The following is a 15,452-nucleotide window of genomic DNA, read 5'->3' on the forward strand; positions in this document are numbered from 1 at the left end:
AGCCCACCTTTACATTGTCAGTCTGTTTGTGCATCAAGTCCTCATCTCTGACTGAACAACATTTTTCTCGGATATACTTTGTCCATGCTCTGTGCCCCAGGGGCCTCTGTCAGGTGAAGACACACAGGTCATTATGGAGTCAGCAGACACTGATAGAGATAGACGTCTCGAACTCAGAGCTAAACAAACCACATTCAGTGCCTTCGTGTTCAGGTCTTATAATTCGACCATTAATTAGACTACACAGACAGCGCACTAAACTGAGGTGTGTACAAATTAATTATAATAAAGAAAGGGCTGGAACTGCGAACATTCAACACTAGATGGCAGAAGAGGTCAGGAACTGCAAATCACAAGTTGCATCGTTATCAGAATTCTTCTAGTTTACTGTTTGTCTCATGTTTAAAAAATTATTTCTCTCTTTTATTGGTATTTAAAACACATGGATCGCCGATTATTGAACCCTGGGACGAAGCAGACTTTAGAAGTCCCCCGGTGACAAAGTGTGACGACGTAGAATGTTCTTCACACTAAAAAAAATGGTTCTGCTAAGAACTGTTCGCTAATACGTTCTTTGGGAAACTAAAGTGGTTCTCTACTATGGCATCATTGTGAAAACACCCTTTTGGAACCTTTATTTTTTTAGAGCATATATGCATATTTCTGTTTTCCTTAAATGTAAAATACATAGAAATCTAGATGAAGTATTGATTTAGGGCCTGATGACAGGTTGTTGAGGGATATTATTGTACATCGCCCTCAAACTGTATTTATCTTAGATGTGATCAAATATTTAAGGAAGTAATAGTATAAGCCCATTCACTGAAAGTACAGTGCTAAACTGGTGCAAATATTTAGCTCCATAAAGCAAACTGACTACTGTCATTTCACAGTTCGGTGCCTCAGTCCGACTCCCCAACTGCTCCCCGGGCGCTGCCCACTGCTCCAGGTGTGTGTTCACGGTGTGTGTGCACTTTGGATGGGTTAAATGCAGAGCACGAGTTCTGAGTACAGATCACCACACTTGGCTGTATGTCACGTCATTTTTTTTTTCTTTTTTTCCCCACTCACTTTTTTTCACCCCTTAGGTACACAGAAACATAAATATAATGGAGACAATGAAAAGTAAAACAATACCAGCATACTGGGAGTTAGACTATGTATCTATCTCTTAGATTTCACTCTAAACACTTTTAAGTTCAAGTTCTTTTTAAACCAAACTATATAGAATTGATTTCCACACTATAACCAAGGCCATATTCACAGCATTCCGAGACAAAACACTACTAGCATTTGTTTCCAAAAATATTTCACTGGTTTATAAAGGCGGGATGATTTTTGAACTCCTGAACTAGGAGTGTGGTGAATCTCTAAACCAGTTAATTGCAGTAAACATAGCATTTAAATTATTTGGTAAACAATTTGTTAAATACAATCATGAGATAGCATCAAGTGACCAAACAGACCATAGCAGGATCAGATAAATCACAAAAGAAATTCACATTTTGATTCAAACATCTTGTGAACCATAAGCTAGTGCACTTTAAAGCTTCCAAGTAAAGTTAAGCTGTAAACATAACAGCCTAAGGCACAAAAAGTTTCTTAAAAACAGAAAACCCTTCTTGATTTCCACACGATGCAAGAGGTCCATTTTGAATGGACCATCTAGAAACATTTATACTCACACACAATGTTAAAATAGAGGATTAAGAATTTAAAATAAACTTGTTTAAATCATTCTCTTTGGTTGATTATTTTTCACTTGGAGTGATTCTCTGAATCGCTGTTTCTCACACGCCATGACAGTCCATCATTTGAAAAGTCTTAAGACACATATTACAGAATCTTTGTACGTGGCCCAAAGCAAGACTGTGATTCATCCTGCCCAGCCTTGACGTGAAATGACTCAATGTGTGTGAACAAATAGCAGCCAAGAACACAAGAGTTATTCATTCATTCCTGAACACTATATCGATGTTTACAAGGCCTCTCCTAAAACACGTAAGTCAGCCATTTGTCTCTCATGAACTGACTCAAAAGACAATCAATCCAAAGTATTGACTACATAGCTTCTGCACGTAGTTTTTTGTTGAACAACAATTATTAACTTTTTCTTCAGAAAGCAAATATGTCTAATACCACGGGAGAATAAAAGGCTTGTCCTTCACACACCTACCAGAGGTTTTTCAGTTCTCACAATAACAAAAACCTTATACAGTGTGTAGTGTCCATCCATTTGTACTTATTTGCGCATGAAGAGATTGATCAGTCCGGCATTATGCAGCTCTTGCCACAACCTCATTTCCATTCGCATGTCATGATTGGCATAGAATTGCACTGCATGTCGCTGTTTGTCGTAGTAGTGGTCTGAATACAAAGTGTAGTCAGGGGTCATGAACCCGTAAGCATCAACCTGTTAATAAAACAAACATCATCATATCACTAACTTTCCTTGGTAGATAAAAAAGGTTAATATGCTATCATTTGAAAATAATAATAGGCTTTGAATCTACAGTAAAGCCTAACTGATAGTATTGCCATTGTTTGTTTGTTTTTGTTTGGTTTTGTGTCTTTTGCTAAAGCAGCCATGTAATTTTAGCTTGCTTCTATGAGTCTTTGAGCTTTTATCTTGTACACGATCTTGCCGAATGTCTAGTGCAATGCTGTACCAGGTGAGCTTCCGAGCAAGTTTACTACAGAGAAAAACCGGTTATGTGGAACTGGTTATGTTTTGCAAATGTCAAAATTTGTTCTAAACAAATCATGCACTATTTTGAGGGCCTAACATAGTATTAGGCAAGGAACCACATGAAAATAAGACTGTTAATAGATAATCTGCCCCGCAATCAGAATTTGTTTGAGAAGGAACAAAAACAGCAGTAAATTTTATGTATAGAAACATTTTGAATGCTTTTTTTTGATGAGCCTGGGTTGGTTTTATTAAAGCAATACTGTTGCTGTGCGTCTTTAATATGTCACAATCAAGGTGTCACCTGTCCTGTCTGTTTAGAATACACATCTAGTATATGTTAAATTAGTATCATTAAGAAGTGTTTAAACCTTTGACAAACTTGTAAAGTTATTGTAAGTGTTTGCATACAAGTTTAGTATAATGTTGTGTACAACATTGTCATTATTGTCAACATTGTTATTATTACACACTTCTAAAATTGGACAGAAAAGAATATGGGTGTTGCAACTCATTGTAAAGCAGGGCACATTCTTAAAGAACCTGTTTGCTTTCATTAAAATCTCAATTAAAAAAACAAACCTGGTCACATGTATGAATAGCAGCTAGGAGCATCACTGCTCCTGTCGACGGCCTGTAAATTCTTTTTGCGCCTGTGTTCAGAAGTTTTGAATGCAGGAACTGATGAGTAAAGGGAAAGTGTTCAACTTCAACACATACATAGAAACGGAGACCAAAAAAACAAAAAAGGTAAATCATCCAACCAGTTCTGGATGATCTGTGGTCAAATATTTGTTTATAATGGCCACTCTCATATTACTCAGTGGGATCTTTGTCCTCATACAATTTCAACTGTTCTTTTGAACTCTCTATTCATCAAAAAGTCCTGAAAATGAAAATCATGAAATTTCCACAAAAGAAGAAGAAAGAAGCACAACTGTTTTCAATATTGATAATGATAAATTGTTTTCCTGAGCAGCAAATCAGCATATTAGAATGATCATGTGACACTGAAAACTCTGCTTTGCCATCACAATTATTTAAATTAAATTAAAACAGAAAACAGTTTTCAAATTGTAATAATATTTCACAATGTTATAGTTTTTACAGTATTTTTGAACAAATAAATGTAGAGACTTTTTTTAAAAGAAGTTTTGAACAGCAGTGTATTTTAGAAGCAGTCCTTCAATAAGCCGGATAATGTGCAGTTGATCTCTCCATCTAGGATTAATTTTGCAATAACTACTATCCGAGTGTACATTATCTCTTAGTGTTTGTTTGCAAAGTTTACCTGTTTCTGAGGTAGCGGATAAAGTCTGGGTGGTAGATTTTGAATTTTTCTACTGTCACTTCTTCACCAAAGTATGTAGGGGGCCTGAAAGAGATATGTATTATAATTAAATTGAGTCCTATTTGTGTATATAATATGCTATATTATTAAAGTGCCAATTATTTACAAAAAAACAAAACAGTGAACAGAGTTGGATGTCATCTGATGGACTTTATCTGATGTAGTGATCAAGGATATGCACAAGGAACTTTAGACGTGTCCGTTTACATAATGTTTATTTATAATATTTACTTTTTGCTGCGCTCAGGTCCTTCATCAATTGCAGTGTGTGTGGAAGCCGCCTTCATAAGAATATAATCTCGGTCATGGTCTGGCAGGAATATGTACCTGGTTTCCTACACAGATTATCAGAAATAAGAGATCCTTAGCAACCTCCCAACTCAACATCAACACACATCCCTAAACAAAAGGGTGTTGAACTTTTAGAACAAGGCACTATCAACACCGTGGGTTCCATTTCCAGGGAAGAAATACCTTGATTGTAGTGTAATAAAATGCATAATGTAGTGTAACTGTAGTGAGAAAATGTATTTATTATCAACTTTCACACTTCGTTTCTCTGAATCTGAGTATAGTCAAACCATAACCAATCTGTCATAGAACAGATCACAGTCAAAGGACTCAATTTCGCTTAATAAAACATAATCATTTTGACAAACAGTGGAGTTAGTGAGTCTTATGTTTTAATAATGCTTACCTTGGATATAGGTGGACCTCTGTAGCCTACGTGAGCATAGCTATTCATGGAGTTTCGCAAGGTGTTGGTTGAGAATGTGTAGAATGAAGTCCGGGATCCCACATCATTCTCAAACCCTGTAAGAGCCGCACCATTTACCCTACAGATGCGAGACCAAAGAAGAAAATCATTGTGACATTAATCAATAAGCATCATTATCCTTCGTTTTTAGAGAGAGAAGAGTCTAAATAATTAAAACATTACCCGAAACACTGATTTAAAGGAAAAAATACTTTCTTAAAGGAAAAAATACTTTCTTTCTGAGATTTGCCTCACTTTGAGGAGCCCTCAATATCTCTTAATGATCACCCTCCTCACCTGAAGACATAGGCATGTTCATCGATCTCCTTGCCTTTCCTTGAACCATTCAGTATTCCACCGTTTCCCACCACAGCACAGCGAATGCACTCGGATCGGTCTGCTCTATTCTCCCAGTCATCAAACATCAATCGATTTGCAGGTGTATTTAAAATTGCCAGTGAGCTATTCAAAACTGTAAACAACAACAGACACAAATCCAAAAAATCATGTAACTTTAACCCCTACAGGAATTAGATAACACAAGTAACACTACAAAGAATTGCATATTTAATACATGTAGTTCGTTAGTGGAGTCAGAAGTAGCCAAAATAAAAAGAATAATAATAATTATATTATTCATAATATTTCGAAACTAATTATTTATATAAAAAGTTTAAGTTGTTATCTGTTAATTGCTTCTGGCAATAGTGAATTCTGTGTAGCCTGTTTAAAATTTTGCATTATTGTAAATAATTGTATTAGCTAAAAAATTCTGTCAAAACCCAGGCACAAAAAATAATGGCACACTAATGGCTATATCACTCTGAAACCTTGGACAATAAAAACACTGAGTAAATTTGAAGCTTTAGAAGATTAGTGACTTCAAGCAAATACCCAAAAACAACACACCTTCAGCACTGACACTTCCCCAGCCATGTGCTCCTTCGTAGTGTCTCAAGCGCTGGTACTCTTCTGAACTAAAATGCTTTGCCCATTGGAGCACTGGAATATTGTGAAGAAACATCTCAGCGAATTGAGTCTGAGGCACACGCTTCCTAATATTGTTGGGACAGTTCTGTTATAAAAACAGAACAGAGAGAGAGGTTAGTTTTTTATTGTTTTTAATATTTGTATATTCTTTCTATTAAATTGTGAAGCACTTTGTGCAACAAAATTGCGTTAAATGTTCTATACAAATAAATAAAGCTGAAGTTATAAAGTAGTATATTTTAGGGCAGTTGAAGACACTATTTTCACATTTAAATATCGATGGCTGACAATTAAACGCTTAAAATCAAGATTTTAAAGTAATTGGACCTGTTTTTTTTTTTACATGCATTACAACACAAAACAGTATTATTGTAAAATACAGTTACAATTTAAAAGAACTGTTTACTATTGTAATACATTTTAAAATGTAATTTATTCTTGAGATGGAATTTTCAGCATCATTACTCCAGTATTCAATGTCACATGATCCTTCAGAAATCATTCAAATATGCTGATTTGGTGCTTAAGAAACATTTCTTATGATTATCAATGTTGAAAGCAGTTCTTTTTTTGTGGAAGCCATAATACATTTTATTTCAGAATTCTATTATGAACAGAAAGTTTAAAATAACAACATTTATTCTTTTGTACATGTCTTTACTGTCACTTTTGATCAAATTAATGCATTCTTGCTGAATAAAAATAATATCTCCCCCAGATGGTTTTCACTGGTCACAGTTGAGTTGTAATGTTTGGTTGTTTTAATTTGGGACATTTAATTTTAAAATTTTCCAGTGTCACCTAAATAAAATGCTGCTGTTCTGTTGTGACTGACTAACCTTAGCTTACTACATACTACTTTGCTTTTTCTCCGGACATCCGCTGGCTTTTTGCTAAATTTGAATGACCATTATATTTGAATGACCACTGCATTTGTACAAACACTTCAATGAAACTGGCTTTAAGCAGGTGGCTTCTGCACTTACTCACTATACTAACATACAACACCATAGTACATAATAATACTAGGCCCAAAAAACACTCACTGTTTGTGAAGGAATGTCATCTGTGGCATACCGGTCACCAAAAAAGTCCAGCTCAGTGGGTTTTGCCACTGGTTTTAAGGAGATTGTGACTGACTTTGCTTTATCAGACTTTGCATCATTTCCTGAATTCTGAACATCTGATTTCTGCAATGAATTTTGCCCCAGCTCTTCAGCAGTGTCCAGTTCATTCTCAGCAGACGGTTGATATTCCAGAGAATTGCTGTCATTCTTTTCAGAAAAAAAACTGCAGGCAAGAAAAAAAGAAAAGAAAAAAAGCAATGTTTTTTACATCATAAGAGCAAGAATGAAGACAAAGACCACCAACTCAATTAAAGGGGCCATTAGGAACAGGGAAATCACTGAATCGTACATCAATATTTCACTGTTTGCCATAGAAAACAGCTGACTTGATATCTGATACATCAGCAAACACATCTTAATAAAAACAGGCATGACAGCCATCTGCTAAATTCATAACTGGGGAAAGTGCCTCATTGTTCAATACAATAAAAAGCAGATGACTGATAAGAGAAAAGGAAATAAAAACTATATATAAAGCAGAGGTATAAATGAAATGAAACTGGCACCATACTTCAAAATTCATAAAGAAATTTATTTAGATGTTTTTAACTTTGAACCATCATGCCAAAATATGAGTCTATTATTTATGACACCTCTTCTTCCCCTGTTGTCCTCTCACATTAAAAAACCTCTGACATACCATATTTGTTTAGAACTGTTTGGACTGTTTTCACTTACAAACAGTGCTTAATCTGTGCATATTTCTCTTCTGATCCAGAGCACTCAACTTTTTTCACTGGAGAAACTAATATGATAGATAGAGGATTTGTATTTTAGTTAGAATCAATGGTTTGAAGTTATAAACAACTTAATGATGAATTTATCAAAAACATGCAGGTTTTCGCTAAACCAGATGCTAAGTGATGGACTGGAGTCGTGTGGATTACTTGTGATGTTTTTATCAGCTGTTTGGACTCTCATTCTGATGGCACCCATTCACTGCAGAGGATCAAGACATGCAATGCAAAAACACATCTACATCTTCGATGGCCTGAGGGTGAGAACATTTTAAGAGTTTTTTTTTGTGTGTGTGGGAACTACAGCTCAATTTTTTACGATTCATTATTCTAATTTATTAAACATAATTATAGAGTAACTGGTACAACATTTTTTGGGAGGTTAATTTTGTTTTGGATTAATTATTATCATTTGTTTTAACAGCAGCTAGTCAGCATTTTCTGACTTTCCTTTTTTTTTTCTCCAACCATGCTTGTTTTAAAATTAGAGCTTTGCCCTTTTAAAAATCTGGGCTACATTTCACATAACAGACCCTACTTTCAGAGCAATGATTGTGCACTTCTCTAGAGAATACACTTGACTAGAGTTAAAGCCAAGGCCGAGCGATTCTACGCCTGACTGAACTAAAGTAGTAGACCCAAAGCCGTAGATCTCATGTTGTTCATTTCTGTCCCTTACTGGAGAACAAAGCAGATAACTAACCCTTACGAAAAAGAAGTTTATTCAAGTGTGATATTAGTATACTTCTTTTAAACTAAAAAATAGAAAAGTACGCTTTTAGTTTACTTTTTATGTACTTCTCAGAAATGGGCTTTATGTACTCCTCAGAAATATACTTAAATCACATTTAAGTATACTTGACTTATACTTACAAAAAGTCTAAATATATTTGAGCTATACTTGTGCTCCTAGAATCTGTGTTTTCATTGTTATATGGTAGAGGGCGCTAGTACACATCTTCTGTACAGATTTTCCAAAAAAACACAAGTGTAAAAGAAATAGAAACAACAGATACTAACACATGTAATCTAACACGATCATCTGACATGAAACAGCATCAAAACTGTAATGTTATGAAATAAAATGTCGAACGATGAAGAGGTAATAATTACAGTCAAGCTTTGGGGTGTTGATCGACTCCATCTACGTTTTGATTATCATTCTGAATCTAATTCATAGTCTTTTTTCAGCTTTTTGTTCAAAATGTTATTTCTTTATTTTTTATTAAACTTACCCACATTAAAGTGTTTTAAAAAAAGAATGCATGAAGCTAGAATAAAATGTTTTTGTTTACAAGCAGATACCCTGTTCTTTCTTTGGATGTTTTGTATATTCAGATATTTATGTAACAAAATATATACAAATTAAAACCTAAACAGGGACATATTAGTATACTTAAAGTATGATGTAAAGTTCCCTTAAAGTAAACTTATGAGTATACTTGCAGTATAAAAATACTAAACTAGTATTTTAATGAGACAATACTTCAAAGTGAACAAAGTATTTAATTAGTAAACTATCAAGATTCAAGATTTTTATTCGTCACATACCCGATTATACAGAGCATATATAACCAGCAGTGAAATGTGAGTATACCTATAAGTTCACTTTAAGTATAATTGCAGAACAAACTACAAACATAGACGTAAACTAGTTGTGTACTCAAAGTTGTGTTTGCTACTGTTATACTTAAAGTATACTTTTATATACTAGAAAGTGGGTCAATTTAGTCCAAAAAAGTATTGAAACCGTACACTTACAAGTATACTACTAGAACTCTGATATTTGTATACTTGCTACATAAAGTATACTTAAAAATATACTTGAACTTTACTTAAACTATAAACTTATAAAGTATAAAAAGTATATAAGTATAAAAAAGTATAAAATAAACTTGAAGTATAGGCTACTACTTTTTGGTAAGGGAAGGAAAGGTGATATCCCAAATGGTTTCCGCTTAACTACTTAAACATCTAAGTTTATTCCTTCCGCTACCAATTTTAGCTGCTCATTATGACATTTATAAGCCTCTATTGTTTGTGAAGCTGTTTTGGAAGAATATGTAGGCTATTGTGGAAAGTGCTGTGCAAATAAATCGAAAGTAAAATCCTCCCCTGGCTCTCGAAAACAGAGAGACAGCAAAACAAGAAATCACTCTTTTAGCTTGTGATACTCGTCTCCACAGCAACACCAAACATGGCTCCATGCTGAAATGATTATCAGAGGAAGTGTGCACTGTGATGAAGAATCTCTGGAGACAACGTGTGGACTGTGACATCACGAACTAACTAAATGACTGACTAACTGACAAATGGAAAAACAGCTTAACCTTAACCTTAATCCAACTTCCTCATTAACTTGCTGTTCATGACAGAATTTTTTTTTTCTTTACTGTATTATCACATTAACTTCCATTTTAAAGAAAGAAAATTACACATGTGGAGAAGTCTCAGTAACAACAGTAATATTATGAAATATTATTAAAAAAAAATTTTTTGCCCATTGTAAACACACACATAGCTTAAAATTCAGTTTTGCCAACACTGGAATAAATTATATTTGGGAAAAAAATAAAAAATAAAAAAATTATAATGATATTTAATAATAATAATGATATTTATAACACTATAATTACCTTTATTAAATTCAGGGTTTTTTTTTTCTGCAGCAATGCCCAAAGAACCTTTTAGTGAACTATTTTTTCCTTACAAAGCAGAACATGACAAACCTTTTTCCACTATATATAACTTTTTTTGAAATGGATACGTTCCATGGATGTTAAAGGTTCTTTATTGGAACCTGGGTCAATAAAGAATCTATAACATCCTCTTCACAAGTTTGTAAAGATGTTCTCACATTACCTGAAATGTTTGCTTGGGAAGCTTTGGAGACTCTCTTGCCATGGCACCTGAATCTGCGTAGTCACGCAAACCACGAAAAATGTCAATAACGCGACACCCAACAACCCAATGAACCACAGCAGAAGCCTCGGGGGCAGCCGGACTGTCATCGTGCTACTTTCCTTGTGTTGCAAGTCAGCGTTCCCAAGAACGTCTGGTCACCTTGTAAGCACATGAGCGTTCTCCTGAGGAAGGGTTGAAGCGGTTGAAGTGTTTCGATGAAACTGGGGTTTAAAAGTGCTCCTCAAGGGAAAGGGGTGGGAGGGTCGTTGCCAATTAATTAGTTGGTTTTGAGCTCTGGCTTTCACACACGTCTCCCGGCACCACCAGGACTTCTGTGAGAGGAGGAAAAAAATAAGAGTGACGGTTTCTACACAGTAATCCTGCTTTAATTAAAGGGCCTGGAAAACCAGTAAGATGTGATCCTGGTTTCGAAGTGCACCTTTGCTCAAAGAGCGTTTCAGATGCTAATTAATAGTGTTAAAAAGATCGCGGGATTTGACAAAGGAAGAATCAGGAGAAACGGTGAAAGGCAGAAAGAGTGAGCATGAAATTACCATACAAACTGATGTGGCTGTTTTCAGAGTCGTATAAAGGAGAGGGTGAGGGAAAGCCTGAGACAATGTGGTAAAATTGCTTTTTGGACTGGTGTGTTTGTTTTGTGGGTCGTATAAAGGAGAGGGTTTGGTAAATGATGAGATATTTTGCTATGACCACATCTCCTGCTGACGTGTCTGGCATCATGTAACTTCTTAGATCATTTCACTTAAAAAAAAAAAGTGATTTTCTTGTCTTGTTTTCCAGTACAAGTATTTAAACTTTATTAAATCAAAATAAACATTGCCTACATAAGAAGCGAAATGCATAGCAAGTCTTGTTTTCTTACTTGATTTGAATAGGTTTTTCAGAAAACAAGACTTAAAATCGTGTAATATTGCTTCTCAAGTAAATGCATCTTGATTTAAAAAGGTTTAGATATTTGTACTGAAAAACTTTTTGGAGTTCGAATGCAACTAAGGAAGCAAAAAGCAAGCCTTTTTAGCACTTAACAAAAGGAAAGATTTGAACACATCTGACGCCCACTTTTCTCAGAGTTCACAGTCAGGCCCTCACTAAAGGAGAATCAGATTAACCCCTTCAGACCCTGCAACCACTGAAATGGACATCTTGTGGTTTTTGGTTAAAACTATTTTTTGTTGTTGTTGTTTTTGTAATACGATTACTGTCTGTTCATTGATTGGTCCCTGATCAACCAATCACAATGAATACATGACCCCTTACTTCTGATCTCATCGTGCTTCAGGCATTACAAAAGACAAGCATGGCTAACCGACTAGACAGGACCTTTTATATGCTAATTTATGTTCATCAACTTGTACCTATTATAATCTTGATACTATCGAGTGATAATATTAAAAGTTATTTTAAGGGATCTTTCGAGGATTTTTTTTTAAAGTTAAAGTTAATGTCCAACACAGTGATCATCAGACTTGAAAATATCAGCAGGAACCTCTTGACGAAATGCAAGCATTTCAAAGCTAAAATACAGAAAAACTGATTCTAATGTTAATGTTTTATGATTAACATTACTGTTTATTACTATCAGTATTAATATAACTTTATTCGTCCTCAAAGTGACTATATACAAAATATGAGGAATTTTATGTTTCTTCAGTCTAGGTATTCATTGTAGAGAAAATGGAAAAAAAGAAATGGCACAAATCTTATTTCAACATTTGAAAAAGCTAATATCAAAAGGATAATATATTACATATATCGCTTAGTGGAAAAACAAAATCAGGTCTGAAGGTTTGTTAATACAGATGTAGTGACATTAACAACTATTTGAAAGTCATTTAAGCAGAACTGGAAATACGAGTTTCCAATCTTTCCAAAATGGCCTTAGGTATGCCATTCAACATTCATGACTCATTAAAATATGTGTAGCCTCAATGCACTATAAGTCGCTTTGGATAAAAGTGTCTGCTAAATGCATAAATGTAAATGTAAAATACCCTGAATATTCACAAGCCACAGTTAGCAGTGATAAATCCCATTAAGGAACAGAAAAATTGCTCTAAACATTTCTGTAATTACATTTAATTCTCAACTACTCTGTCTCAAATACCATAGGATAAAGCTGAATTCAGAGACACAAAGGCTTATATTATGAGTTTTTTGTCGTCAGAATTCCCGCTGTTCTTTTTCTGTCATATTTGGAATGAGAAGAATGCTATTTGTGTGAACTGATTTCAGTACGGGGAAATGTTCCAGCAACTTTTACTCCGCTTACAATCTCAGTCTGAGTAATGTCTAAAAATTAAACCATAAACCAAAGTCCATCTCTTTTACGAAACTGCATAGAATTTCTCTTTAGACATAGAATTAAGAAAAGAAAAGAACAAGCAAATCTCTCAAAATGAACTAAGACAAATAAAAAAGGTAACATAAAACACAAAAAGAAGCAGCCTCACATCACATCAGACAAAGTAACTGTCCCCAAATGTATCATTCGAAGTCTTCCAACTCACAGCAGCCCTTTAATCCAAGGAGAACTGGCAGAATATGTGAACAGACACAGAAAATAACTGTAAAAATGTCAAAAGAGTCTCATACCTGAAGGGAAAGTCCTGTCAAGCAAAGAGGGGTGAAGTCGAGCAGCAGTGTGCCTGCTTTAACAACACAACTCTCAGACACACTCGGCTCGAGAGGCGGCCCTATTGTTAAAAGAGTAACAGCTGCTAGCAATTGGTCAACTCCCCTTCCCCCTCCCCCAAAAGGAAGACATAAAATTTTAGAAGAACAGAGAAATAGTTCTCACAACTCAGGGCTGGGTGATAACAACAGTGATGAACAAAACAAACCGTGGCAAGTCAGCTGACATTTGAAGAAAGACAAATTGAGGCATCAAAACAACAGATGTAGTACAACAGAATACCCAAAATGACATGCAGCGACATGCTGAAGACGCCCTGGGTTCAAAGAGCCAGATAGTCTGCATTATCACAGCTGCCATATTTACATACTAGGCAGTTATCTTCACATTTTTCAACACAGTGGCCACTCCTCTTCCTGGCCATGCATGGGGTGCGAAATGGTCACATGGGGTCTTAGACTTGTTGAGGAATAAATAGGCTGCATGTAACTTGTGGTTAGCTGCAAAAAGCTGCACAAAACAAATGCAGTGCAAAATTGGAAACATTGTGTGAGCATGTAAGAGGCAAATGGGCAGAAATGTGGGTCATAAGGGAGGACTTTCCTACAGATGGATGTGACTCACAGACTGGCATTTACATTATTTGTTTAGCAGACGCTTGTATCCAAAGCAGCTTACAAATGAGAAAACAGAAGCAATTCGAACTGGGGACCAAGAGGAGAGAGAGAAAAAAAGTGCACTTTTAGTACGGAAGTGAAAGTGGTTAGTTGAGATGACATGCGTGAAAAGTCTTTTTGGCAGTTTTTTGAAAACAATTTGGATTTAATAAGATTTTAAAGTTTTTTTTTTATTTTTTTAAATACTTTAATTCAGAACAATGCTGATCAAAAGTGACAGAAAATACTTTTATAAGGTTATAAAATGATTTTGATTTAAAAAAAAACTTTTTAACTTTCTTTTCACTGAAGAACCATTTCCACAAAATATTAAGTAGTATAACTGTTTATTATATGGATTATAATGAGAAATATTTCTTAAACTGCAAATCAGCATATTAGAATGATTTCTGAAGGATCGTGTGACAGTTTTTTTTTTTTTTGGTTTTTATTGGGAATTTTTTTTTAAATTGAAAATCAGCATATTAGAAGTGATAAGTTAAATTTTAAAATATATTAAAATACAAAATAAAAATGTGGTCAATATTTTTTCTTTTATTTTTTTAAAAGAAAATTAATACTTTTAAAAAAAAAAAAAAAAAAAAAAACTTTTTTTTAACTAAGAATTGTATTTCAAAAAAAAAAAAAGTTAAAAATATTAAGCAGCACAAAACATTCAAATAAACATTTAGTATAATTTACTTTCTTTCAAATATTTTTTATTTTTTATATTTATTTTTTAAATTTGAATTGTTTTTTTGATTTTCAAAGACTTTCCAAACTTTATATTCATTATATTGAATTACTGTTTTCCTTCATATTGTACTTCATGGTGTAAGAAATTTATGGCAATGAGTAATCTGAAGTCAACTATCCAAGTGAAAAATAAAGATAGGAAAAATATGGCAATGAGTAATCTTAACTCAACTATCCAAGTGAAAAATGCCTTCACCGGTTCGTAACCTCGTAACGGGTTCTATGACGTTGGTGTGTTTGAAATTATTTTGTGTATTTGGTTTAATGCAATGTGTTTATGTGGTTTAAGGTTCAAAAAACACATTATTTTCCACATACTGTACATTATTGTTGCTCTTCTTTTTCCCCCCACCTTTCTGAAACGCATCGATTTTTACAAAGCTCATCGTTCTGAAAAGTGAGGTGTACGTTGGTTGGCCAGCTATCCAGTGCATTGTGATTGGCCAAATGCCTCAAGCGTATGACGGAAATGTTATGCATGTTACCATGTTGTGTTGCTTACCATACTGTGGATGAGATAAAACCAATAAAACCCATTACAAACGAGGCATTTGTTGCATCCAGTGGGGACATAATTACAGATTATAATGATTTATAAGCCCCTTTCACACTAAGATTCCAGATAATATGTGGGTAATGTGTCCCGGCAATTGTTCCCAGGTCATTAGATTTTGGTTCATTCACACTGTCAGTGATTTCACAGAATCTGTGCGTGCGTTCACACACAACCCGTAAAGACACGTGACATCAGGATGTGACGTGTAATGTATGAATCGAAAACGCTAAAACACTTTCACTTAAGCTGGCGAACGATCTCAGCTTCATCGCGGAT

At 34.6% G+C, this 15,452-nt stretch overlaps 1 protein-coding gene across 4 annotated transcripts; it reads right to left on the reverse strand.

The window, feature by feature from the left end:
- Window positions 1-1,035: 1,035 nt before the first annotated feature.
- Window positions 1,036-13,510, reverse strand: LOC109105181 (alpha-N-acetylgalactosaminide alpha-2,6-sialyltransferase 2-like). 4 transcript variants are annotated; one of them, XM_042735905.1, is made up of 10 exons: window positions 13,169-13,510; window positions 10,546-10,887; window positions 6,834-7,079; window positions 5,707-5,872; window positions 5,095-5,269; window positions 4,738-4,876; window positions 4,272-4,375; window positions 3,981-4,064; window positions 3,272-3,371; window positions 1,036-2,413 (listed from the first exon to the last, which is right to left on the reverse strand). In XM_042735905.1, exons 2-10 carry the CDS (start codon window positions 10,660-10,662, stop codon window positions 2,243-2,245), a joined length of 1,302 nt encoding a protein of 433 aa, XP_042591839.1. In that variant the 5' UTR covers window positions 10,663-10,887; window positions 13,169-13,510; the 3' UTR covers window positions 1,036-2,242. The 4 variants fall into 4 exon arrangements, with proteins under 4 accessions (XP_042591839.1, XP_042591837.1, XP_042591840.1 ...); XM_042735903.1 differs by having other exon boundaries at window positions 6,834-7,077; window positions 10,514-10,887; window positions 13,169-13,509; XM_042735906.1 differs by having other exon boundaries at window positions 6,834-7,055; window positions 13,169-13,505.
- Window positions 13,511-15,452: the final 1,942 nt, after the last annotated feature.

The sequence above is a fragment of the Cyprinus carpio genome, chromosome B12 (genome assembly GCF_018340385.1).
Source record: "Cyprinus carpio isolate SPL01 chromosome B12, ASM1834038v1, whole genome shotgun sequence".
Taxonomy (NCBI): Eukaryota; Metazoa; Chordata; class Actinopteri; order Cypriniformes; family Cyprinidae; genus Cyprinus; species Cyprinus carpio.